The following is a 24,367-nucleotide window of genomic DNA, read 5'->3' as shown; positions in this document are numbered from 1 at the left end:
CAAAATAGAGTAAAAGGCTGAGTAAGTACCAATTTTTTCTGCCTCACTGTCTTTGAGCTGGGACACTAGTCTTCTGCCTTCTAACTCGAACTCACACGGGAACTTACACCATCCTCTTGTCACAGCATCCGTATAATATCCTGCAAATGCAGGTTTTCAACACACTGTGCAGATGAATTACAACGCCCTTTAATGGAAGAGCAAGTTAGATCATCTCCAGAGTGCTGCCTGCCACCTAAAAATATCTACTCTCATTATTCTTAGAATCACGACTTATTGTATTAAAGCAGCCTATTCCCCGAAGGGGTATGTTTAATTTTCACAACCTAATTACTCACTCAATGTTAAAAAAAAAAAAAAAAGAAAGGTCATCATCCATGAAAATAATAAAACAATTATAAGAAAGCAGTGAAGTGCCTACAACACCTTTTTCTTGCAATTTTTAAAAATTTAACTGATACTATTTTTTTTTATTTTTTTAATGTTTATTTATTTTTGAGAGAGAGAGACAGAGCAAAAGTTGGGGAGGGGCAGAGAGAGGAGACACAGAATCTGAAGTAGGCTCTAGGCTGCAAGCTGTCAGCCCAGAGCCTAACGCAGGGTTTGAACTCACAAACTGCAAGATCCATGACCTGAGCTGGAATCGGACGTTTAACCCACTGAGCCACCCAGGAACCCTTAGATATTGTTTTTTAGATCAGTTTCAGGTTCACAGCAAAAATGAATAGAAGGTACAGAGAGTTCCAAATAACCCCTTTCCACTCCCCATGTACAATATCCCCCACTATCAACATTCCCACCAGTGTTGCAAAATTTATGAATCAATATTGACACATCATTATCATTCAACCAGAGTCCATAGTTTACTTTAAGATTTACTCTTAGTGTTGTACATTTTATGTACAATCATGCAGAATAGTACTGCTGCTCCCAAAAATGCCTGTTCTCCACCTATGTGTCTCTCCCTCCTCCCAGCCCTGGCAATCAATGATCTTTTTATTGTCTCCATAGTTTTGCCTCTTCCAAAATGCCAGACAGAATGCCATAATGCCATTCTTAAATGGAATCATGTAGTTACATACCTTTTCAGACTGGATTCTTTCACTTAGTAACATGCATTCAAGGTTCATCTGTGTCTTTTCATGGCTTGATAGCTCATTTATTTTTATCACTGAATAGTATTCCATTGTAGAGAGGTACCACAATTTATATAATCAGAAATGAAAGAAGAGACATCATAACTGATACCACAAAATATGAAGGTTCAGAAGAGACTATTATGAACAATTGCACACCAACAAATTGGTAGCCTAAAGAAATTGACAAATTCCTAAAAATATACAACTTACAATTACAGGATCATGAAGAAATCGAATCTGAACTGACCAGTAACGAACAAGGAGACTGAATCAGCAATTTTAAAATTACTGATTTTAAACAAAGGCAAGCCCAATACCAGATGGTTTCCTTGGTGAATTCTACCAAGAATTTATGAAAAACTAATGTTAACGCTTCTTAAACTCTTCCAAAAAATTGAAGAGAACAGAATACTCACAAATTCATTTTATGAGGCCATCATTACCCTGATACCAAAGACAAATAAGGACACTACAAAAAAGAAAACTACAGGCCAATATCCCTCATCAATATAAATGCAAACATCCTCAACAAAATACTAACAAAATTTAGCATCACATTAAAAGGATCATACACCATTATCAAGTAGAATTTATCCCTGAAACATAAGAATGGTTCAATATACCCAAATTTATAATGGATACACCACATTAATAGAATGAAAGATAAAAATCATATGATCACCTCAATACATGCATAAAAAGCATTTAACAAAATTCAGCAACCTTCCATGATAAAAACTCTCAACTCTTAGAAGAAAACATAGGCAGTAAGCTCCCTGACATCAGTTTTGGTGATAAGTTTTTGGATTTGACACCAAAACAAAGGCAATAAAAGTAAGTGAGAATACCTCAAGCAAAAAAAAGCTTCAGCACAGCAAAGGAAACTATTAACAAAGTGAAAATGCCTTTACACTTTGTTTCACATCTTCCATTCTGTAGAATGGAAGAAAATATTTGCAAATCATGTACCTAGTAAGGGATTAATACCCAACTATATAAATAACTAATACAACTCTCAATAGCAGAAAAACAATGATCCAATTAAAAAAAGGGGGGGGGGAAGGAACAGAACAGACATTTTTTTCAAAAAAGACATATAGATGGCCAACAGGTACATGAAAAGGTGCCCAACATCACTAATCATCAGGGAAATGAAAACCAAAATCACAATGTGATGTTAGCTCACACCTGTTAGGATGGCTCTAACCAAAAAGAGAAGATATAACAAGTGTTAATGTAAATTGTACTGCAACTATGGAAAATAGTATGGATGTTCCCAAAAAATTAAAAATAGAATATGATCCAGCAATCCCACTTCGGGGTATATATCTAAAATAAGTGAAATTAGGATCTTGAAGAGATATCTGAACTCCCATGTTTACTGCAGTATTATTTGCAATAGTCATGACATGGAAACAACCTAAGTGCCATTTTATGGATGAATGGATAAAGGAAAAATGGATATAGGGGTGCCTGGATGACTCAGTCGGTTAAGCATCTGACTTCAGCTCACGTCCTGATCTCACAGTTGGTGAGTTCGAGCCCCGTGTAGGGCTCTGTGCTGACAGCTCGGAGAATGGAACCTGCTTTGGATTCTGTGTCTCCCTCTCTCTCTGTTCCCCTCTTGCTCACACTCTGTCTCTCTCTCTCAAAAATAAATAAAGATTAAAAAAATTTAAAAAAAAGAAAAAATGGGTATATATGTATATACACACATATACACACATACACACATATATATATGGAGTATTATTCACCCATGAAAATGAAGGAAATCCTGCCATTTGCAACATGGATGAACTCTGAAGACATTATGCTAAGCGAAATAAATCAGAGGAAGAAAAATACTGTATGATCTCACTTATTTGTGTAATCTTAAAAAGCCAAAATCATAGAAGCAGTAGAATATTGGTTGCCAGGGGCTAGAGGATGGTGGAAATGAAGAGAGATTGGTTAAAGGATATAAACTTCTAGTTAAAAGATGAGTAAGTTCTGGGAACCTAATGTACAGCACAGTGACTAAGTTAACAATACTGTTAACACATATTGCAGACATGGAAGTTACTAAGAGAGTACATCTTAATATTTCCTCCCCACCCAGCCACCTCCTGCTGCCCCCCACACACAGAGGTAACTATGTGAAGAAATGGATATGTTAACTAACCTTACTGTGGTAACCATTTCACAACACATACCTATATCAAATTATCACACTGTATATTTTAAACTTACACAATGTTATATGACAATTATATTTCCATAAAGCTAAATAAGAAACAAAAATTAAAATTAAAATGGAATTGTGTGTATGTGTGTGCATTGTTATTTTCTGCATCAGCACTCCTCAGAGTAGGCTGTCTTCAAACTGTTTCTTATACATCTGACACAAGGTAAGAAATCCCTGCCAGCATACAAATGAACTCATTATTTGCTTCCTTGAGAAAGATTTCCTGTGAAAATGCCAGTTGAACTAACACAGTGTTTCATCATGTAGCTGATTTACATTTGGTACCTCATCAGCATGGACAGTTAACAAGCATCCCTCACAATGGCACTGGTCCACAAACCACAAGTAGCACTTATCAATATTTTTGTATGTTACCCCTTAGATTTTGGCTTCCTTTCCCACACTCTACTGAAATCAACTTCTTAAAGAACAGTGAATTTTTCTGCATCCTCCTTAGTATTCTACAAAATGTATTAACCCTTGAAATTCTTTTCTTTTCTGGCTTTGAATAAAATGTACATGCTGATTATCTTTATATATCTTAGGCTCTTCCTTTTTTGTCCCCTAGGCCATCTGCTCATTCTCTTTCTGCCACTTGAATAAAGGCATTCTTTAGGTCCTAACTACAGATATATATTTTTTCTGCTCTTTTCCCTCCTGCTATGCAATCTCCTATATTCCGGATGTCTCAAACTTCACCACTTATGCAGAAGCTGCAGTGGTGATGTTTTCTGTATCCCTTTCAACATCCAGCACAAACTTTTTTGTATCTAGTGGATGCTCAGTAAATGCCTATGGAATTGACAAAGTAGCATCTGGAACTATTATCAGGCATAGAGTCGATTTGTTCTTACCATATTAAAGAAGCACACTGATTTGTTAATAGTAATTATCATACTGAATACAGTAAATAAAATGAAATATTAAGCACTACGTGAAATCAAAGAAAATTAAAATGGAAATCATTAAAAATTTTAAAATAAAAAATATTAGAGGCAAGTCATTTTACAGTTGCATAGAGCAAAATTAATTTATGATCAGAAAAGGAATATAGCAGAAATAAAATGATCCTTATGTTGGATCTTTACCTTTTTCTATTGTCAAAATTCTTCATTTCAAAATCCAATTAAATACTGAAAATAGATAGCTAAACCTGCATATATCTTTTTTTTAATATGAAATTTATTGTCAAATTGGTTTTCATATAACACCCAGTGCTCATTCCAACAGGTGCCCTCCTCAATACCCATCACCCACCCTCCCCTCCCTCCTACCCCCCATCAACCCTCAGTTTATTCTCAGTTTTTAAGAGTCTCTTATGGTTTGGCTCTCTCCCTCTCTAACTTTTTTTTTCCTTCCCCTCCCCCATGGTCTTCTGTTAAGTTTCTCAGGATCCACATAAGAGTGAAAACATATGGTATCTGTCTTTCTCTTTATGACTTATTTCACATATCTTCTTAATAGTTTTGCTGATATATCAAAACTCAAACGAAAAACGAAATCATCATATATCTATCATACATCATCATACATCATATATGATACAAAAAGCATCACACATCTGAATCACTTCCCCATATTCTTCTTAATCTGCCCATTAGTCTCCTTAAACTTCCTTCAGTTCCCCACGCTCCCTTAGGTTATTCACAATGTCTTCAAAGCTGATAAAACCTCATTCTCTTGCCATACTCTTTATTCCTAACAGATATTGCTTGACTTTTTAATTCTTTTTATAAACAGATTTTATAAAATTAAATATCAAAACAAATAATCCTTTGATGGAAAACAATGATCAGTTTGCCATATAATGCATAACCCAAATGTATTATAATAATGATATTCTGGTGCCTCTGTGATTGACACATGAAATACACGTTAGGGAAAGAACAGAGCAGCGTGCAAATATGCAAGAATTAGCAATGCTGCTCTTTCAGCATAAGCACCCAATACCCACAGAATTCAGTAGGGCTTGTTCAACCTCAGAGTAATTAATCACAGGACAGGCCAGTGTAAAATGGACTATGGAAAATATGGAACATCATGGGATTTAATTTTAGTGAGATTCATGTACCAATTACATAGCTGCAGAGTAATGCTTTATAATTTAGGGTAGCAGTAGAGATTTACATGCTTGTAGTAACTATCATAAAGATAAACTAAAAATAATTACTCTATGTATTGAAGGACTTGGAGGTGATTTTACTAGTATTTTTATTCATTTCTTATCTGCAAAGGATGGTTAGTTTTAAGTTACCCCCAGCTAAAATTTAATTTCTGAGGGCCGCACTACTCAGGCTGTGACAATATTCTTGTAAACAAAATGAATGAATCAAAATTAGAGCACTGCACCCAGTGGCTGCTCAGAATGTACACAGAAGCAAGCTGTGGCATGGTAACTGGATAAAAGACCACTGACTATTGAAAGTCCTTTAACATTCAAACAGTACTTGAGGGTTAATAAAGGACACTTATTTTTTATTCTTAATATTATTTTTCAGGCAAAAAGATAATTTACTAGAAGCATAGTTGGGGCTTACAGAACCAATGGGAGCTGAGGAGCAGGCTAGGGATAAAGGCAGGAGGAGGCTGCAGGCTTGGTGGCTGGAAGCAAGATAACTGCCAGTATTATGTCTCTGTTTATCCTTAATGTGATAAACACAATATGTCTTATGTATGAGTTCTGAGAAGCAGAAATGTTAATGAAGAGTCTACAAAACCACCAAACAGGAAACAGCTTGAGCCCAACAATGATCTCATTTATGTGCTTTAACATCAGAAGTGCTATTACCTTCAAGTCCTTACTGGAAACTTGCCTAGGAAATAAGACAAACCAATGTGTCAAACAGATCATACATACAATGGGTGTTCTTAGGGGAAAAGTTCTGAGGAAGGGATTGGTGAGGCCCTACCCACATGACACAGCAAGAAACTGTTCCAGTCAGACTGCAACATGGGACAAGGAATGCTGAGGGTCTTTGGGGCACCAGGCACTACAGCAGGTGCTGGGATGCAATGATCAGAAAGGCAAAAAAGATACTTGCTCTGCCCTCAAGGGGACCTTCAAGTGCTCACACTCAGCCTTCCCCACTTGCACAGCTTCCTTCAAAATACCTCGTGGCTGCTCTTTCCCAACACCCTCCATGCCTGGAGTCTGGCGGGTGTGGACACCCCCTTGCTCCCACAACCCCTGATCCTCAAGCCAGGGGCCTCATTCATTCCTGAGTCTTTCCTCTCTCTCACCATCTATCGCACCACCCCCCTCAGATTTTACCTGGTGTGTCCCAGCTATTCTACCTCCAGCAAACACTCCTCATAGGTCTTCTTCTCTCCCCCATCTGCTCCTCGTGTAGGTCAGGCCTTCATCCGCTCTTACTTAACCACTCCCCATGCCTCATGGGTCAGTTATTTCAATTTAAGCCTCCTTTCCCTTATTTTTAAAATGGAGATGATGATGATGATGATGATAGTAATACCCATCTTATAGGTGTCTTTAGAGGATAAAATGAGTTGATACACATAAAGCACTTACAATAACTGCCTGTAGTACAGTAAATACTCAATTAATGGTAGTTGTGATTATTGTTATTACTGACTGAGAATGCCAGAGAGAGGAAGAGGGGAAAAAAAGCCTCAAGCCCCAAAACATCATACCAAACTTCTAATACTAATTACACATACTGAAGTTATTTATTCTCTCCTACCAGACCATAAATTTATTCTGTCTAGAAAATAGCAGGAATATAACAAATGCTTATAGAATTTGGAAAACATTTATTTCTAATTATATATCATATACTCTTTTAATAGTCTTTTATGCCATTTTAATCAAATAGTGACTGGAAAATTTGATTATAAAATACATGGAACATTGTTTTGTTTTTTTTTTTTAATCATGGTTTTATCCTTTTCTCTTAAAACTACAAATTAGATAGGCAGAGCATACTCAGGCTCTAATGGAAAATGATGCTCAAATATTTAAGTTTCCAAAATGTCATATTTGAATCACTTTACCATCACATATGCGAAGCTATGTTAGACAGTCAAGACATCTGCTTCCTTGGCCAGAAAGTGTAGGCGTTCATGGAGATTGAAGCTGCAGATAGCAAATGTTAAACAACAGCCTCCAGAAGCTGCAGGGTGGCCCACAGCCCAGGGCTGCCCACACTGGGGCTCTGCAACTTTTGTGTCCCCAGTCAGAGTGGGGTGCCACAGGGAGGAGGGTAAGGGGCTGACTCTTCACACCTCTCTCACATACACACACACTCTAGATCACAAGACCCTAATTTTCTCCTGCTACCTCTGGTTCAATACTTCCTCATTCGACTTTGTTCAACAGCACTTTGATGGACTTGATTAGCCCTCAGCTAATCACAGTCCTTCTGAGAAAAGCTCCTAGTGAAAGAGGCTGCAACACATAATATATAATCTTAAATTCCTTTTAAAGGAATTTTCCAGCTTTGAGACATAATTAACATTAACACTGTGTAAGTTTAAGGCATACAACGTGATGATTTAATACACACATATATCACAAAATGATTACCACAATAAGGTTAGTTAATACATGCATCACTTCACAGTTACCTTTTCCTGTGTGTGTGTGTGTGTGTGTGTGTGTGTGTGTGTGTCTGTGTGTGTGTGTGTAGTAAGGACTTGTAAGATCTAGTCTTTCAGTAACTTTCAAGTCTATGATACAATATTGTTAACTGTAGTCACCATGCAGTAACTAGATCCCCAGAGCTTATCCATCTCATAACTGGAAATGTACACCCTTTGCCAACATATCCCCATTTCACCCCCACTGCCCAGTCCCTGGAAACCACCATTCTACCTTCTGTTTCTGTAAATGAGATCATACAATATTTGTTTTTCTCTACATGATTTATTTCACTTAGCTTAATGCTCTCATGGTTCATCCATGTTGTTACAAATAACAGGATTTCCCTCTTTCTCATGGGTACACACACACACACCCCACGTTTTCTTTATCCATTAATCTGTGGACAGACACTTAGGTTGTTTCCATATCTTGGCTATTATGAATAATGCTGCAATGAACATGGGAGATACATCTTCAAGATCCTGATTTCATTTACGTTCACTATATAACCAGATGTGGGATTATTGGACGATATGGTAGTTCAATTTTTTTAATTTTTTGAGGAACCTCCAGAGGTGCCTGGGTGGCTCAATTGGTTAAGTGTCCACCTTCGGCTCAGGTCATGACCTCACAGTTCATGAGTTTGGGCCCCACTTCGGGCTCTGTGCTGTCAGCACAGAGCCTACTTTGGATCCTCTGTCCCCCTTTCTTTCTGCCCCTTCCCCGCTCTCTCTGTCTCTCTGTCTCTCTCTCTCACACATGCAAAAATAAATAAACTCATTTTAATTTTTTGAGGAACCTTCATATTGTTTTCTGTAGTAGCTACACCAATTTACATTCCTACCAGCAGTGCAGAAGTGTTCCCTTTTCTCCACTTCCTTGCCAACACTTGTTATTTCATGCCTTGTTAACAGCCATCCTAACAGGTGTGAGGTGATATCTCATTGTGGTTTTGATTTGCATTTTCCTGATGATGAGTGATGCTGAGCTTACACCTGCTCATGCTCATGTACCTGTTGGCCATTTGTTTATCTTCTTTGGAAAAATATCTATCCAGATCCTTTGCCCATTTCTTAATCATAGTATTTATGTATTTATTTTTATTTTTACTTATTTTTTTTACTACTGAGTCGCATGCGTTCCTTATATATATTGGCTATTAATGCCTTAACACATAGATGTGTATATTTTATCCCCATTCCATAGGCTGTCCTTTCATTCTCTTGATCTTTAATTCCTTGAGAGAGAAAATCTACAGTTCTAAGGTTTCAGAAAAATGGGGCCTTGAATATGAATTTAGGGAGGTGGAAGAGGGTAGACAGGATAAGACTTCATGAAAGACTTCACACTTGTTGGTTGTGATAAACCTTGCAAGACAGGGTAAAGTAAGAGGTGAGTAGGAGGTTGGGGTGGAAAGATTGGTCATTGGCAAGGCTGGAAAGTGGAAAGGTGTAATGGAGTATGTTTGCAACGTCAGATGAACAGATGGGAGGACAAAGACGAAGATGGAAGATAACAGCACAGCATGAAGGCACACTCCAGGAGTCTGGCAAATGTGCAAGTGAGGAGCTCTGGAGGACCTGAGCAGGGGAGCGAGAGCTAACCACGCAGTCATCTGCACAATGGTTTATGAAGGGACAGCTGGTAGAGGAGAAAAGTTGGATAGAACTAGAATGTTCTAAGCAAGCAGCAAGGAGGGGTCAGATTCAGAAAATTAAAAGATGTGAAAGGATAGAACCAAAAACTCATTCTGACCCCTTAAAAGGTGAGTGAGGCTGCAACTAGGTGAGCCGAACGAAGAACTCTTATCTCTTTCCATAAGTAGCTAGGCAGAACATGACCGGGTTGAACAGCTAATGCTCACAGAACATCTACTGTGTGTCAGATACAGTGCTTAGTACATTCTTTACCTTATTTAAATCTCTATATTAAGCCATTCTGAGAGTTGTGCTTTATAATTGCCAATTTACAGATGAAAAAACACAGGTTCACAGGAGTAAGAAGACTCACCTATGCTCAGAGAATAGACAGCAAAGAGGATGAACATCCCAACAAATATTAATTAGAATAGCACCTATTTTCTGAGCACTCTGGGAAACAACGGTGGACAGAGAGACACAGTCCCTGCCGCTGTATTCAAACTCAGCCCTGACTCCTAAGCTCTTCCCTTTCTTCCTTCCACCACCGATTTACACTCAGAAAAGACGTCCCTAGTCTGACTCAGTTATAGCATTTGACAACTGCCATGTTGTACCTACACTGCTGTTATTAAACCTAATTTTTATTTTTTGAAATAATTTTACTACTTGACTGAAGAATGTTTTCACTTTTTTTTTTAATGTTGATAATCACAGGAAGCTATAGTACTTTGTGCTCAACTGCTCATTATTCACATTTTAAGCAACAAGAGCTGATACCAACTCTCAGATCAATGTAAAGGAGCAGTTTACATCAAAACTTGGGCCTTCGCACTCTTACGGTACTGCCATTCCTGAATCAAAACAATTACTTTAGAGTCAAATAATCTTCCAGATGTCGAAGTGCAAAGTACCACAGTCTAATTTATATCAAAGTACTTAATTAACTTGAACAGATGACACTAGAAAGAAAAATCCACCAATAATTTGCATATCTTTTGTCTTCAGGATATTAAGAATTGAAATATACATGGAATTCTGTGATAATTAGAAGACATTTCCTCACTCACTTAATAAATATTTATTGTGTACTAAGCCTGAGGCAACACTATAAAAGTGAGAGATACAGAAATTTTTATAGCAGGAAGACTGTTTCCAGGTGTTTCACTGTGGTACAGCATAAGACACAGGGAACACAAACATAATTCTAGTTTAGGGCATGTGGTTGTTGGAAGACAATTCTGCATGATTCTCTTGTATTTATGCATGTATTGTGAGTGAGGCACAGACTGTCCTTTGTTCTGAACTTTCTTTCCAAGGATGTTTCTATAGCAAACAGCTTTGGGATGACACACTGGTGTCTTTCTTTGGAAAAAAGGGCAGTTTTGCTTGCAATCCTGGAAGACACAGTGTCTCTTTACAGAGCAAAGGATAGGCATGCTTCCTGTCTGGAATAATAATTTGTCCCTCCAGAACAAAAACCAGACATGTTTCCTACCCATTATAAAAGATTTGGGTTGCCTGAACTCAACCATCCTCTCTGATAAATGTAGCTCATTTTGTGCGTGGTAACGGAAGCTGGCCCTCTTCATGTCACCTGCGAGAACTGAGGCTCGGGGAATATGTGCAAATACGCTAAGACTCACAGACTGTGGTTGCTAGGAGTGTTAAACTGTCCTTCGTCTCTAACTTTGGAGTCTTGTGCCCTCTACCAGCATCTAGTCATAGGCTATCTTACTGGCTTACAAGTATGGTAAAATCTCGGTCTTGACAGTTCTTGATAGCAGACAGTTGCAAAAATGGCAATAAATTCATTCCCTTCCTGCATCTATGCCCTTTGGTATATACTCTCTTACATTGATTCTGGGCTTGGCCATGGGACTTCCTTGGCCAATGGGACATCAGAAAACATGACCCAAAGAGAAAGACTGAAAAGTACCTATACATTGAGACTTACCCTCGTGTCATTTTTAGAACTTAGTTGTCATGTGAAGTAGCCCAGGCTAGCCTATTTGTGTGAAATACATGCCCATTGTCCCCTAAAACCCCAGCCAAGAGCCTCATAATCACCAGACCTACCAACAAGGCCAATTTAGGTCATCCAGCCTCTAGTCAACAGTCCAGTTAACTGCTGATGTGAGAATGAATCCACCATTGATTATTGGAGCTGACAGACCAGAGGAACTATCCAGCTTCTAGGTTTGGAGGGTCACAAAAGCTAACAAAAGAGGCAGAGTACAACGCAAAAACTACCTCTAGTATTTTATCTATATTACAAATTCCATGGAGCTCGGTCTACGTCTGGTTAAACATTGTAACTCCAGCACTCAACACTGTGCCTAGAAAAGAGTTAAAAGTGCCAACTGTTCCAGCTTTGTTTTGGTTTCTCCATCTGAACACTGACTCCAAAAGTCACTTAACTTTCATCTCACAAGCAGGTTGTGAGCTTGAAGGAACAGTGTATGATTCTAGCAGGTCACATGATTGAAGGAAAAAAGCACAACTTCTTGTACTCAAGGAAACATGCTCCAGTGCGTGAAAATCAGCTCTTCTACCTAATATCTGGCGATCCTCGGGTGGGTTATTTAAACATATCGCACTTTGGTTTTCTTATCTGCATCACGGGAATAATGAAACTTTCTTCACGAGCTTTGTAACACAGGTATTATAAAGGAGGCACTCTCCGTGTAACCTACCAGAATATCAGGGGCGTTGTGATAAGAGATGAAAGACTGGGAGTAGCAGCAAACACTGTTCAAGGCCAAGAAGTAGCATGCACTTGCTCACACGCTTTCTCTCTTACACACACACACACACACACACACACACACACACAATCAAACCGTCTCCCAAAATTAAATTAAAAAGCCAACCAGCAGAGACCTAAGAGAAGAGAAGCTAAGTAATAGGAGGGGCTAAATTATGGTCTAAAGGAAAACAAAAATTACTACATTATATTATTATATAATGTGCACATGCTATATATATATTTTTTAAGTTTATTTCTTTATTTTGAGAGAGACAGAGAAAGTGTAAGCAGGGGAGGGGCAGAATTAGAGAGACAAAGAATCCCAAGCAGTCTCCACACTATCAGCATGGAGCCCTATGTGGACTCACGAACCACAAGATTACGACCTGAGCTGAAACCAAGAGTTGGATGCTTAACTGACTGAGCCATCCAGGAGCCCCCACCCCCGCTTTTTTTTTTTTTTTTGAGAGAGAGAGCGTGAGCGAGCAAGGGGCAGAGAGAAAAAGAGAGAGACTTCATGAGGGGCAGAGAGAGTGGGAGAGAGAGAGGAATCAAGAGAGAATCTTGAAGTGGGGATTGAGCTCACCCAATGTGGTGATCAAGCTCACAAATCCTGAGACCGTGACCTGAGCCGAAGTCAGATGCTTAACCGACTGAGCCACCCAGGGGCCCCATGTGTATGTATTATATAGAACAACCCAAAATATATTGTTTGAAAAGCTCCCTGAATAATATAGCCTTTCTGGAAGATTAGTGCCTGATGCGTCAGTGTATAAAATGTAACACTATTTTAATGGAACTAAAAGGTCACTTTTCAGATACTCTGCTTCATTTCTACAGTTGAGAATTATTCCTTCTTTTAATCTATAGACATTTCAAGTATTTCCCTCTAGATCCTCTATATTACTGGGTTTCATCATATTTAAAACACTTTTTAAAAAAGACTTTCTTTTATGATTTGGCATTTTTGAAAATTTTTTTACTTGCTAGTTGGCAACTGAGTGCAGTTGATATTCTCTTAAACATTAAAACCAAGATTATGAGGGGCGCCTGGGTGGCGCAGTCGGTTAAGCGTCCGACTTCAGCCAGGTCACGATCTCGCGGTCTGTGGGTTCGAGCCCCGCGTCGGGCTCTGGGCTGATGGCTCAGAGCCTGGAGCCTGTTTCCGATTCTGTGTCTCCCTCTCTCTCTGCCCCTCCCCCGTTCATGCTCTGTCTCTCTCTGTCCCAAAAATAAATAAAAAACGTTGAAAAAAAAATCCTAAAAAAAAAAAAAACCAAGATTATGAAAATAAAATAAAATAAAAACAAAAAAAATAAAACCAAGATTATGACTGGAATTATACAAATAAAACCAACAACAAAAAAAAACAAAACAAATAAAACCAACAAATTGCCCATGGGCGTAAGTTGGTTTCTATAACACTTTGAGACCTTGGCAAGAGAAACCAAAAAAATTCACAATTAATTTCTATTCTCATTTATATGAGATATGCATACAAAGTCCTTTTTCTACCATTTAAATCATAGGAAGTACTAAATAAATGGCATTTAGTTAGCTATAACCATATTGCATATTTTAATCTTCAAAAAAGCAATAAACATAAATTGACATGGATACAGCAAGAAAGTACAATGCTAAGTAAAATAAGTCAGTCAGGGAAAGACAATACTATATGATTTAACTCATATGGGGAATATAAGAAACAAAACAATCAATCATGGTTGGGGGGGTTGCAGAGAGAGTGACACACACACAAACTAAGAAACAGACTCTTAACTACGGAGTGCAAACTGATGGTTACCAGAGGGGAGGTGGGTGGCGGGCGGGGGAGGAGTTAAACGTGTGATAGGGATTAAGGGGCATACTTGTGATGAGCACTGGGTAATGTATGGAAGTGCCGAATCACTATATTATACACCTGAAACTAGTATTACACTGTATGTTAATTACACTGGAAATAAATAAAATAAAATAAAGCAACAAACATACCACTGTATCTCATAAGCCACTGCAAATCGCACCCTAAAGTTCTACTAAACAAGACCACATGCCTTCAGCAACACACACTTAACAACCATAAACGTCCATTAGGCCAATTGTATCTCTGTCTCTGGAGCAAACAGTTAGAAAGCATGAAGACAAGAACATGCATAGAAAAAAAAAAAAAAAACAGAAACGCTACATAGCTTTACGAGCACTTTAAATTTTAACAAACTGTTTTACAGATTGTCCTTCTGATCCTGGATCTAGATACATCCTATCCCCCAGTTCACACTGCATTATGGCGCACTGTAATGCCACACTGCCTTATGGTGGTAAAGTATCAAATACCCCTCAGTTCAGAAGCAAAAGAGAGATCTGCTCTCCGCTACAGGGACATCCAGATGACCAAGCCAGGGAGGATCCCACTGCAACCCCAATCTTATTCTGTTCAGGAAAGGTCCCCAACATTCACAACTCCGGTGACCGTCATCTGACTGATGGATGCAGGACACTTCAGGAAACTTTGTCATCCTCCGTTTAACAAACTACCCCAACTTACCCGGAAATAGTCACTGCATGCTGCTAGGACTGCCTTGTGAGCATGGAATTTCTGTTCCTCAGCAATCAGGGTGACGTCACAGAGGATGCCGTCACTTCTCTGTTGATTCAGCGCTGCCAAGACGCTATCATTGTGAGATTCCGAGTGGCAGAGCCTCTGGCCTGTCAGCATTTCTTGAATACTACAAAAGAGAGCAATCGTGTCAACATGCTTTCTCCCACCAGCCCCTGCTGTCCCTGGTGCCCCCTCACTCCTTCAGCACCTGTGTAGGGAGCGCAGATCGCAGCACACTACAAGAATGTGACCTTTGTGATTCCGTTTCCCTCCTCTCTACTATTCCCCTGCTCTCCTTTTCTCTAATTTTCTCTTTTCCTCACCCCCTCAGGGTATCTTTCTCTTTCCTACGAGTGCTTCTCTTTCTGGATTTGTGTTTTTGTGTGTGTCCATCTGTCTGTGTATGGTCCATGTCTGTGGACCAGTGAGCCTCTGATTCTGGCCTCTGTCCCCTCAATACATGTACATCTCTGAGTGCAAAGCTTTCTCTGGATGTGTATCTGTATGTGTGTATATATGTGACTCTCTCCCCTCTATGACCCCCTTCCTGAGTCTCTGATTCCTTCTCTAGTTCTGTACCACTATGTGGGGGTGGTGCAAGCTCAGAACATGATCACCACCATGCACTGATCTAGCACAGAATCCACGGGACCTAAAAGACTCACCAGAGATACGGGAAGTTAGTAAGTCTTCCCAGAGGTCACAATACTACAATAATAAATAAAACAAAACTGACTAAATGTTGATTAGAGAAAAAGGGGCTGCCACTGACTATCTCATGTAAAAAGTAATGAATAAACAATAGCAGATGATTATTAAACTTGGGAAATCATGTATCATGGGGGAACATCAAAAAAAATGTCATCGTAAATGAAAAACATCTAAGGCTGAAAGTAAAATATATCTGTATTATCAGCCTTCAAACTCTGTATGTGGTCACTGTACTAGACTTAGAAATGACCATACAGTTTTATTTGCTGTTCTATTTTTTGAAACTGTTATATTTACTCATTGTGAAACTTAGCCCTTCACTCCTTACCCCATTTTAAAATATCCATCCTATGTCCTTTAGGACTCCTAGGTGTGGGGTGCCTGGGTGGCTCAGTTGGTTGAGCATCTGACTTCGGCTCAAGTCATGATCTCATGGTTTGTGAGTTTGAGCCCGCGTCGGGCCCTGTGCTGACACCTCAGAGCCTGAAGCCTGCTTCAGATTCTTTGTCTCCCTCTTTCTCTGCTCTTCTCATGCTTGTGCCCTCTCTCTTTCTCTCTCTCTCTCTCAAAAATAAACAACAACAGGGGCGCCTGGGTGGCGCAGTCGGTTAAGCGTCCGACTTCAGCCAGGTCACGATCTCGCGGTCCGGGAGTTCAAGCCCCGCGTCAGGCTCTGGGCTGATGGCTCAGAGCCTGGAGCCTGTTTCCGATTCTGTGTCTCCCTCTCTCTGTGCCCCTCCCCCGTTCATGCTCTGTCTCTCTCTGTCCCAAAAAAAATAAATAAACGTTGCAAAAAAAATTTTTTTTTAAATAAATACATAAATAAAATAAACAACAACAACAAAAAAACTCCTAAGTGAAACCCCAGACCTTCCCAAAATAATGTAGAAGTAAGGCCATACATTGACTGTGTAGATAGCTCTGAACAATTCCAGCCTACATCTATGAACAGTCTCCACAGTGCTTTAAAATCTCAGAACTGACATCAGACCAGGATTGGTGAGCGGCACCAGTCACAAGTTACTCCCAGAATGAGAACAAGGGCCATCGAGCCCTGTTTCTGGCCTTTGGACTCCTCTTGAAGCTGAGTGATACCATGGGGATGACTGAGGATCGTCTCTCCTATCCTGACAACTGCTGCATCCAATTCTCCCCTCTGAATGTGAAAGAACCGCTCAAGGAAGCTGGGGAGTCGCCACTGGCCTAGTCTGCATGCTTAGTTTATTTAACAAAGCTCTGTCCAGCCTGTGGTGCCAGTTGGCTGGTAAACCACAGTTCGACACAGACTGTTCCACTTTAAGGTGAAACAAATGCTTCCTATGAAATGCAGAGAACAGCCTATAAGTTTTATTGGACATTTCTGACTGGGGAGCCTCAGAAATGTCAGAACTACTGAAAGAAAAAAAACTTGACAGGAGGTGATGATATAGGAAGTTCTTGTGGGAAGGTGGGAAGATTATTTTCAGTTGGAATGCAGCAGTGAGTTTTGAAATGGTTACTGTCATCGAATATTCATCTAGCAGCTCTAGCTACCCACATTTAAAATCAGTAACTGAAAACCACATTCAGAAGCATAAGTAACTTTTAACACAAATTTCTATGCAAAGCCTAGAATGGAGATGAATTAGCATTACTCAATTAAAGAAATGAGGAAATAGTAAAAGAAATATTACATCAGCTGAAGTAAAGCTTTAGGATAATTTTTGAAAAATCTTTCCTAAAAGGATGTCATTTTATATATTTTACAGTCTTCCTATGTTCCATGAATTATTCTTAGTGATTTATAATTATTAATTCACTTAATCATCATCACAACCCTATGAGGCAGGCATTATTATCTCTATTCTACAGATGACAAAACCAAAGGTCCAAGATCATGCATTCTGAGCACCTATCGCCAAGAACACAATACTGTAATTCAGCCTCCTGCTTAAAAAACAAGATAAAGACAAAACAAAACAAAATGGCAAGCTGTGAAAAAGATCTAAAAAATCTCTGATCACAGGGGTAAAAGGTCACAAAGTCTATACTAACTTTGTATTTATATGATGCACAGTTATCTCAAAATCAAAGCTGCCTTTTAAAAAGAATACACATGAAGATAATAACAGGAAATAGTTGTAAGAAATATCTAAAATCAGGCTTCAAAAATATTTATCTTTGCACTGCAACTAAGATAAGTTTGGAGATAGAAAAACAGATTCCAATTATTACTTATTTGAAATACTCATAGACAACTTATTAGATACACTCATTTCTCCCTTTTAATATCGCTTTAAATGCTAAATAAATATATTTTAAAATTTCATTTGTAGAACAGTAGAATATGTTAAAATAATTGCCTTCAAGTGTTTCCTTATTCATTTCCCAAATATAGTGCCACAATTTATGTCCTTATTATCAAGACTGAATCAGTATTTGCATTTCAGATATCTATTGACAGTGAATACATCTTGCCAGGGAAAGAGCAGCTGTAAACTGAAATTTGGCAAAAGATAAAGGGCTCAGCTCTGAAACAATGGTGATGCTGCATAATTTCACAGGATCATTCAGCTGGGCTTGAAATATTCAAGCTTAAAGAAAACAACATGCTAAATATTTAAGGCAACACTTGGCACAAGATTCCAAATATTTTGGAACCAATATGTTAGGAATCTTTAAAAGCAGAAACAAATACTCCAACATTTGGCAAGAAATAAAGGCCTATTAATCAACAAGTCTTTATTGTATTCTGAAAGTAACTTCCCACTCAACTCTCAGATATAAACCTGCACGAGACTTCAACCCTCTAAAATTTTTTTTTTCAACGTTTATTTATTTTTTTGGGACAGAGAGAGACAGAGCATGAACGGGGGAGGGGCACATAAAGAGGGAGACACAGAATCGGAAACAGGCTCCAGGCTCTGAGCCATCAGCCCAGAGCCCGACGCGGGGCTCGAACTCCCGGACCGCGAGATCGTGACCTGGCTGAAGTCGGATGCTTAACCGACTGCGCCACCCAGGTGCCCCTCAACCCTCTAAATGTTAAGGCCTGTGTGGCCACAGAACACAGCTGGAAAGAGGCAGGCCCATCTGATGAAGTCAATAATCATAAACAAGGAAGGGGGTGAATCAGAGACCATTAAGTACCATGTCTGAATTAAGATGGGGAGCAGATACATGCTTGCACATGGCTGCATTGACATCTATAATTTATATCAAATTGGCACACTAAGCTTCCCAACAATGTCCCTCTGTTATGTGGGAAACAATGAAGAAAGAAGGAATAGAATATTCCCAAAACTTCCTAAATTACTGGGAAAAAAAAAAAACACATAAAACATGAGGCACATTTGCCAAGGGTATATAGATTTGAGTGTCATCCTAAAATTGGGAAAGGTCGACTGTGGAAGCAATGTTGCCACCTTAAAACTTACAGGTAAGGGCAGAAGGTGACCTGGCTTCCCCAGGGCAACCCCAAAAGTCTTTCCTCTGAGGGATCCCCTAAAACTACACTGTCCAATACAATAGCCACGAGCTACAGGTGGTTACTAACCACTGGAAATGTGGGTAGTCCAAACTGAGATGTGTTGTGAGTGTAAAATGCTCTCAATGTCAGACGTAGTATGAAAAAAGAATGCAAAATATCTCATTAGCATTTTTATATTAATTACATATCGAAATAATATTTGGGGTATACTGATTAAAAATAAACTAGTTAAATTTATTTTACCTGTTTCTTTTTATTTCTTTTAAAAGTAACTACTTGTGGGGGGCACCTGGATGGCTCAGTCGGTTAAGCGTCCGACTTCGGCTCAGGTCACGATCTCACGGCCCGTGAGTTCGAGCCCCGCGTCGGGCTCTGGGCTGATGGCTCAGAGCCTGGAGCCTGCTTCCGATTCTGTGTCTCCCTCTCTCTCTGCCCCTCCCCCGTTCATGCTCTGTCTCTCTCTGTCTCAAAAATAAATGAAAACATTAAAAAAATAAAACAAAAAAAAATAAAAGTAACTACTTGAAAATTTTAATTATACATATGGTTCGCAACATGGTCCTATTGGACGGTGTACAAGTTCCTAGGGGACATGTCCCTCATTCCTTTCCACTTGAACTCCATAAGTTCTACAGGGCACAGCCTCTGTGGGTACAACATGGGAAGCCCCCACTCTCGAAGCAGCAGACTGTGTTTTAGTCATGACAGGATGCAACCATTTGACCATATGTCAGCATTCAGTAACGGAGATAAATAAATGAGGTCTCACGGCACAGGACTATTCATGACTTCAAGTCTGTAACTTTCATTCTGGATTTGATAGCAAAAACTAAAAAATCAAATGCAGAACATGATGTTGATAACATGGTACACCCTACTCAGATGAAGCTCTACCATAGTGCAAATCACTATTTGCAGCTGACAGAGTTAACACTTTTGATCACAGAACTCTCACAGGGTCTCATTTTCATAAAGTAAATTTTGACTGAGTTTACTAAGTTTTTAACATGTAAATTCCAAAACAGCTATCTGGTTTTTAAACATTTGCATTTCAAATTTTAAAATTCAAGTCAATTTCTCTATCAATGCTTACCTAGTATTTAGACACACAAAATATATGCAAGTAGATTTCAAGTGAGGCTACCAATAAGATATCAAATACTTACAAATCAAAAGCAGTCAAGTAGCATGAAGAGTTTCATTTCTTAAACAGACCACACAAAAAACAGAAGACTGGACCAAAAAAAAAAAATGATAGTGCTAGAATTATTCATGATTATCTCAATTCAGTCTATTGATGAATTATCAGGTGAGTACCCCAATCACTTCAATTCTATGATCAAAATATTTCTATACAAATTAAATACATCAATATTAAAACAGCCCTATGTATTTTAGTAAGCAGACTATTAACTCCATAATGGAACTTAATTTTTCTTTTTTATAGAACACTTTATAATTTTTACATACTTTAAAATGAATGCTAACAATTAATAGCAATGGCCAAAATAATAAGCAAAGAAGACACAATATGTTAGAGGATGATTAAGAAGTAATAAAGATTATACAGAGAGGGACTTAATTATAAATGAATAGTTTTGTTTCATTCCTCCCCTCATTCATTCACTCAATAAACATTTACCCTATCCAGGTGCCATGCTAGATACTAGAGATAAAATGGTGAACAAATCAAACTTGGTAGCAGCCCTTGCTGAACATTGAGTTTAGCAAGGCAGTTACACACTAAGCAAATAATTTGGCCTCCCAGAAGCAATAATGCTGGAGCTGGGGGATGAAGGATGAGAAGGATCTACTGTGGCAAAAAGAGTTTTCCAGGTAGGGGAGAGCAAGTCCTGGGATCCGTGGTAGGAGGAAGCATGGTGCTCACAACAGTATGTCAAGGGTCAAAACCTTGAGAACAAGGAAGGACAAGGTCTGCAGCTCAGAGAGAGGCTTGGCTAGAAGTGTAAATCTGGGACTCATCTACATAGAGAGGGTAACAGAAACACAGCTGTGTCTCCAGAACACAGTGCAGACACAATCAACAGCGAAAGGTTGGTAGGAAGTTAATAAAGACAGTATTCAAAATACAGAAGGAGGGATGGGCTCCGTGGTGGAAAAGGACTGCCCTTTGAGTAGCAGGAGGGAGGAAACAGGCATACCAGGAACACATATTCAAACTCTTAGCATTTTTTTGGTTTGTTAAATATAAAGATTTAGTGGAACCATCTCCACTAGGCAATGTAGGCAAGGAAACATAGATATCTCGGTTCATCTGGGTTGGAATTTTGTCAGGAAAATGCATCAAAAACACAGGAAGGAAGAGAAATCAAGGATTTAAAGAGTTGTAGAAAATGGGTGACTCAGTCGGTTAAGCATCCAACTTTGTCTCAGATCATGATCTCATAGTTCATGGGTTCAAGCCTCACGTTGGGCTCAGAGGCTGGAGCCTGTTTCAGATTCTGTGTCTCCCTCTCTCTCTGCCCCTTCCCTGCTTGTGTGCTCTCTCTCTCTCTCTTAAAAATAAACAAACATTAAAAAAATAAAATAAAATTTAAAAAATAAAAATAAAAAATAAAAGTTATAGAATCTAAACTGGATCAGAAGGGAAATGAGGGAAAGAAGGGGATGATGTGTTGGTAGAAAGTAGCAAGGCCAGTAGATGAGACACTGCAAGGAGGTCGAAGTACAACCACAGTGAGGGAAGGCTAGACGGAGAGAAGATCCTGGTAAGAGTAAAGTGGCTGATGTAGTGGTATCACAAACAGAGCAACTACTGGGATGCAAGGTCCAAGGTGTGACCATGGGAGTTGATGTCTCAGTTAAACAAGGTTTTTGGAGATAAGCAGATTGAAGATCCGACGCCACCAAGTTGGACAGATCCTCCTTGCAGACACTGAGGACACTGGGAAATTGCAACGGGTTTGTGATGAGGAAGAACACTGTAATCTGGGCGCCAAATGCTCAGTAAATGAGGGGAAATGACCCTAACTATAGTGGAGAGGAGAGAGGAGAGAGAAGGGAGAGAGAGAAAGAGAGAGAGAGACAGTTGAAGAGCATCAGAATGAGCATGTCTCTGTTGTATTTTGTTATCGTTGCCTTCTGAGACAACCAACTTGAAGAGTAATGATGGAGAAGCAAAACCACGTCCCAGGTGACAACAATCTCTCTACCTATCCCCCCAAATACATGAGATGTGAGGAGGGCTCTTAGCAGGGCTCCAAGTGGGCCTCAGGAGAGGACAGGTCTCAGTGAAGTCAGGAGGGGAAGGGAGCTTTTCAGGGTAAGGAGATTATACAGCAGAGCAGACAATCACAGTGCAACAGTTCCTCAGGGAACAAGGGAAGTCTGGAAGGTGGGGAAGGGAGAGCTGTGAATCATAGCTGAGAAGGAAAGACCATTACAGAGATGATGGTGCAGGGGAGGACAGGTGGCAGAGGGGTCAGAGTGGATCAATAAAAGCAGAGATGGTAGATTTAAAGTAAAAAACAATTTTGAGAAAAAAGCACATAGATCCTGGAGGTTAGAAATAAATCACTTGGCTGAGGTGGTGGCAGACAGATACCATGGTCTCTATGTGCCTGTATAGGCTGGATGCCACATCTGGAGCAGGATTTCTCAACCTCAGTGAAATGAACATTTGGGGCCAGATCGTTATCGACTATGGGGAGCCATCCTGCGTATTGTGAGATGTTCAGCAGGATCCCTACCATCGACTGACCAGATGCCAATAGCATCCCCAACTCCGGTGACTACCAAAAATGTTGCCAGATATTGCACAATGTACACTGAGAGCAAAACCAACCCCCACTAAGAAACGCTGATCTAGAGCAACGGACTGGCTCTGGGGAGTGAAGCAGCACTGCACCGGCTGTAACAATGCCTCCTTCCATGTCTGAACATATTTTTGGAACCGGTCAACTCTAACAGTTACAGAGTTGTGGAAGAAAGGCAGTCTCATTATTCCACAGACATACACAATTCTTAATTAATAAAAAGAATCTCCTCTGTTTCACACCTCTCATTCTTTGCTCTGAAGATCCTTTTGACTGTTTCCTCAGAGGATGATAAAGACTTGCGTCCACTTTGAATATTCAAAAAAATGCCCTGTGTCTTCTTCTTGACTGCATCCACAGGTTTGGGTATGTGCCAAGTTCCTTCCTGCCCCAGAGCATTTCCCCATGTCACCCCATGCATCAGCGCTCAAATTACAGACCACTTCTTCAGGAAGACACTTTGTCATTCTATCAGCCCTATACTTTTCCTTCAGAGCACTTTTCACAATTACATCTGCATTGTTACTGGGTGTGATTTGTTAGATATCAGTTTCCTCCATTGAATATATGTTTTATGAAGGCAGGAACCTTCTCTCTTTTACTCATGGCTGGATGCTCTGCATCAAGTAGAGTGCTTGGCTCAATAAATATCTGTTAAATAAATGAATTATTAGAAGAATGTTGAGAGTATTTTGAGAATACATATCATACTCCCCAGAATGATTGCTTTGAAGGGGATGATGGTGATATTTATACAAGTATAGTTTTCTGATTCTTTTTTAAATCATCTACCTTTATAAAAGTATTCTTTTTTTTTAAACATTCCAAATAAAAAAATATAGTAAACAGTATCATTCAAAGAACCATGAGATGTACCTAGGTTTGACCCGTAAATAGATCACAGTGGTTAACCCATGTGCTATGACACTAAACTCATACACACTCTAACTGGTTTACTTAATTCCTTCAAATACGTCTTGAGCCTTGCTCTGTACTAAGCCCTGGGATGTGCAGGGTAACTATTTCGGGGTTCACTACACCAAGCAAGGAAGCATCCTACAGGCCCAACCTCAGGCAGCGTTCAGACGGCATTCTCCAGCTGGGTTCCTCAGGATCTCAGCCTTAGCAGTTTGTAAGCATTCCAGCTGAATAAAAAGACAAGAAAGAAAAGCACAGTGAGCTAAAGGCAAAAAAAGCACACTCTGGGCCTTCATGATGCGAATGCTTTAGAACCCCATGGAGGCACCTAGGGGAGTTTTATAGTCCAGATTCAACTTTTTGACTGAATGCTCTTTAATAAGAAATGGTCTGGCATGTTTTTTACATTGTTTTTTTCCCCTCACTGGAATTTCAGAGACTAAGCAGGAAAATGTGTTTAAGAACCAACAATAGCTAAATTAAAGGTTACAGTAAAAATTAAAACATCAGATGGCCAAAGGGAAAAATTAAGATTTAATAAA

The 24,367-nt window shown here is 39.3% G+C and overlaps 1 protein-coding gene across 2 annotated transcripts in view; it reads right to left on the bottom strand.

The window, feature by feature from the left end:
- Nucleotides 1-24,105, bottom strand: part of KLHL32 (kelch like family member 32) — a 202,231-nt gene extending 178,126 nt beyond the window's left edge. For both annotated transcript variants that reach the window (XM_032593222.1, XM_032593223.1), the window contains exons 1-2: nt 23,977-24,105; nt 14,898-15,078 (exon numbers count right to left, since the gene is read on the bottom strand). In XM_032593222.1, the coding sequence (XP_032449113.1) occupies nt 14,898-15,078; nt 23,977-23,999 (204 nt within the window). In that variant the 5' untranslated portion in view covers nt 24,000-24,105. The remainder of the gene's footprint in view (nt 1-14,897; nt 15,079-23,976) is intronic.
- Between the last annotated feature and the right edge of the window lie 262 nt (nt 24,106-24,367).

The sequence above is a fragment of the Lynx canadensis genome, chromosome B2, assembly GCF_007474595.2.
Source record: "Lynx canadensis isolate LIC74 chromosome B2, mLynCan4.pri.v2, whole genome shotgun sequence".
Taxonomy (NCBI): Eukaryota; Metazoa; Chordata; class Mammalia; order Carnivora; family Felidae; genus Lynx; species Lynx canadensis.
This window is presented reverse-complemented; position numbering and strand designations above follow the sequence as displayed.